Source organism: Papio anubis, chromosome 5, assembly GCF_008728515.1.
Source record: "Papio anubis isolate 15944 chromosome 5, Panubis1.0, whole genome shotgun sequence".
In the NCBI taxonomy this organism is placed as follows: Eukaryota; Metazoa; Chordata; class Mammalia; order Primates; family Cercopithecidae; genus Papio; species Papio anubis.
In genome coordinates, this window is record NC_044980.1 from 16,834,556 (window position 1) to 16,838,472 (window position 3,917).

The window sequence follows — 3,917 nt, forward strand, 5'->3', positions numbered from 1 at the left end:
GAGTGCAGTGGCCGGATCTCAGCTCACTGCAAGCTCCGCCTCCCGGGTTCACACCATTCTCCGGCCTCAGCCTCCCGAGTAGCTGGGACTACAGGCGCCCGCCACCTCGCCCGGCTAGTTTTTTGTATTTCTTAATAGAGACGGGGTTTCACCGTGTTAGCCAGGATGGTCTCGATCTCCTGACCTCGTGATCCGCCCGTCTCGGCCTCCCAAAGTGCTGGGATTACAGGCGGGAATTTTATTTTTAATCTTTGTGTTCTTATAGAATAATTTGGAAAATAAAGTAACAATTTTATCTTGTATGAAAATGTATTGTCATCATATGTATATCTGTTTTAGAGAAGCACAAAACAGAAACACACATGTTATTTTGGCCATAAACCTAGTCTACACTGGGGCCAATTCCTTGGAGGTGAAGGCGTGGAAAGGAGTGCCCAGATTAGACAGGGTATCTGGGGCTGTGCTTCTCTCAGTTTTCCATGCGGCTCCTAGAGTGTGTTACCATTCTAACATCATCACACATCACACTCCCTGACATGAAACAGTCTTGGTAGGAAAGTAAAAAGAGTCATTTTCAAGAAGGAAACTGTTTTTCAATTTCACTTTTATTTTTACAAGCTGGAAAAGAGGTGCTTGATTCCCCAGGAAAAGCTACGGAAAAGTGCTAAATGTTTACAAGAGCAACTACTCCAGTACTCTTAGAAAGCCCAGAACCTTCAGGATAGAGTATTGTAAGGGAAGACTTTGTTGTATCTCCTTAAAATCACATATGAGCAAAAATCCTAAGTTATATCCACTTCAAGATTCGTTGTGAATCCACCATAGTCTCCTAAAAGGGTTTCTTTCTTCTCTCTGAAAACAGTTCCCTGTCCACAGGAGGCTCAAGGTCCATGTACCTTTGTTCTTCCAACTAGGAAGCCCTAGAACAATGCCTGCTCATACATGGACCTCAGGGACCCAAATATGATGATGATGACGATGATGGTGATTGTTATTTTCTTGAGCCAGGGTCTCACTCTGCCAGCCAGGTAGAAGGGCAGTGGCTCCATCTCAGCTCACTGGGATCTCCATCTCCAGAGCTCAAGAGATCCTCCTACCTCAGCCTCTGGAGTAGCTGAAACAGCAGGCACCAACCATCACATTTAGCTTTTTTTTTTTCCACTTTAATTGTAGAGAGGAAGTTCCGTCATGTTGCCCAGGATGGTCTGGAACGCCTGAGTTCAAGTGATCCGCCAACCCCGCTCTCCCAAAATGCTCTCTGTCGCCTGTAGTCCCAGCTACTCAGGAGGCTGAGGCAGGAGAATGGCGTGAACCCGGTAGGCGGAGCTTGCAGTGAGCCGAGATCGCGCCATTGCGCTCCAGACTGGAAAACAGAACTAGACTCCATCTGAAAAAAAAAAAAAAAAAAAAGAGGAAATATAGACAATGAGATGTATCTGTTTTAAATATGAATAAATAAATCAGTAGTTGAGTGGTTGCAAGGGACCAAAGGTGAAGGAAAAGTGCAGAGACTGGACACAGTGCATTTGTACGGAAGTGAAACTAGTTTATAGAATACAACAACGGTGGACACGTGTAATTATGCCTTTGCTCGGTCCATGGAATATACAACAGCCAAGTGAATCCTAAGAAGAGCTATGGTCTTGGAGTCAGAGTGACGTGTGAGTGTAGGCTAAATGATTGTAGCCAAAGTCCCCATCTAGGAGAGAAAGTTGATAATAAGGGGGCCTATGAATATGCTGGGGGAGAGGATATCTGTAACCTCTGTTCCTTTTGACCCATTTTGGCATGAACCTAAAGGTTTTCTATGAAATGAGGTCTATTTTTAAAACAGTAATGTAAACTTATTTTGTGAGTGTTGATTATCCTGGAATTTCCTGTTTGGTGCGTGATATACGCATTGCATACATGGGCATTAAATTTCTACTACAAGTATCAGAGAAGCCTGTTAACCGTGTATTGAAATAGGGGCCTTTTGTTTGTGTGTTGTTTCTTCTGCTTTGCCTTTTCTCATGGAGCCAAAGGTATGAAGGTAGCAGCTGTGGCCTCAGTTCAGCAGCAGCTCAGTAAACTCAGGGTCTTCACTGGGCCTCATGGCATTTCCAAAGTTGGCAAATGGAAACAAAGCTCAGCCCCAATACCAAGGTAAGAAAAAAAAACAGGCGGCCTCAGTGACAGGCCCATAGGACCAGTTGATCAAAAAGCCACAGCTTCGCCTGAAGGCTACCTGCAGATTCCCATGAATATCACTTTGGGAGAGAAAAATGCCCCCAAGAGCATCCCTGTTAGAGGTTTTCTATCTTTCCCTCCCCGTTTCACCTCATCCTCCGGGAACCTGAGAGACACCTCATGATCGCACCTTTGGTGTTTTGCAGCAGTCATCAATGTCGTGTAACATGCAACTTTACTCATATGTCTTTTTCATTGTAATGACTTCCATGTAAACTTTCAGAATCTCCTTGGAACCCAGAATTTTATCTAACTCGCACCTACCATCCCTCCCATGATGCACACAGCAGAGGTTCCTCCCTCCCTGGCGGTGTGTGCAGAATCCAGGGACTTGATTGGGTTTTCACAGCCCTGGTGAGATTGAGGATCTAGTGAAGCAAGGAATACAATGGAAGGTAGCAGGGAGGGCCTAATGCAATCATCTGAGCTCCTTATAAGAGGCAGGGCTTTACCGAGACCACAGAGATCTCCAGTCAGAAAGAGACTGCCTGCGAGGGAGATTCCTGGCTGCTGCTGTGTAGACCAAGGAAACCCACGACCCTCCAGGAAGACTAGAAGCCCGGCCTCCGACCCACAGACCTGAGAGCTGGTAAGTCTGGGGCTGGGTTTGCAGGTACTAAGTGTGTGGGAGAGTCATGCGCATGGACCTCAACTCACAGGCTCTCTGAATCCTGTCCCCAGCACCACTGCCCTCGTTTTCAGACGCCAGCACCGCCTGCAGCCGGCCAGGCTCAGCCCAAGGAGAGCGGAGAGGCTAAGGCCCCGAAACATGGCGCGCACGAAGCAGACTGCCCGGAAAGCCACCAACTGGCAGGCCCCCAGGAAGCCCCTGGCCACCAAAGCAGCCGCCAAAAGGGCGCCGCCTAGAGGAGGGATCAAGAAGCCTCACCGCTACAAGCCGGGCACCCTGGCGCTGCGGGAAATCAGAAAGTACCAGAAGTCCACGCAGCTGCTCCTGCGCAAGCTGCCTTTCCAGCGCCTGGTGCGCGAGATCGCCCAGGCCATCAGCCTGGACCTGCGCTTCCAGAGTGCAGCCATTGGCGCCCTGCAGGAGGCCAGCGAGGCCTACCTGGTGAACCTCTTTGAAGACACCAACCTGTGTGCCATCCATGCCGGGCGCGTCACAATTATGCCTGGAGACATGCAGCTGGCCCGCCGCATCCGCGGAGAGGGTGCTTAAGAGCCCACGCTCCTGGGAAACGTTGCACTCTAGAGGACTTCTTTTCTACTTGGTTGTGTTTTCTTTTTTCTCTTCCCCCTGTAACTGGTAGTTCTGATGTGAGAAGTTTTGTTCTGTTTTGGTTTCTTTTCCCTCCTGGGGTCCAAAGGTAGCTAAGAATAGGATTGCCAGTGGAAACGTAGGCAGAAATCAGGTGGCGGTTGTGTCTGTGTGTGCTTCTGTTAGGAAACGTCTCATCTACCTTGAGGCTCCCAAGGCACTAGTGTCAAGCAGAAATGTGTCTGTGAGCGAGTTTCAGTTCAACTGTGTAAAATTATAAAGAAGTCTGTTTTTTTCTTTACTATGTCTGCATATGGGTTCTGTAAACAAAATAAATTTCTTATTAATGAGAGCTAAAAGATGTTTATTGCATTTTGTGAAACAGTAGATTCCAGGTATACTTGGAGGTTTTATGTATGCAACTCTGTGTTTTCAATGTTCCCTGTCTCCTGTGATGTTTCCACTAGTT

At 47.7% G+C, this 3,917-nt stretch overlaps 1 protein-coding gene across 1 annotated transcript; it reads left to right on the forward strand.

Annotated features, from left to right (window-relative positions):
- The first annotated feature begins 2,824 nt into the window (after nt 1-2,824).
- LOC101006770 (putative histone H3.X) lies at nt 2,825-3,488 on the forward strand. The gene has a single exon (XM_031666097.1). The coding sequence runs from the start codon at nt 2,999-3,001 to the stop codon at nt 3,407-3,409; it is 411 nt and encodes a 136-aa protein (XP_031521957.1). The 5' UTR covers nt 2,825-2,998; the 3' UTR covers nt 3,410-3,488.
- Nucleotides 3,489-3,917: the final 429 nt, after the last annotated feature.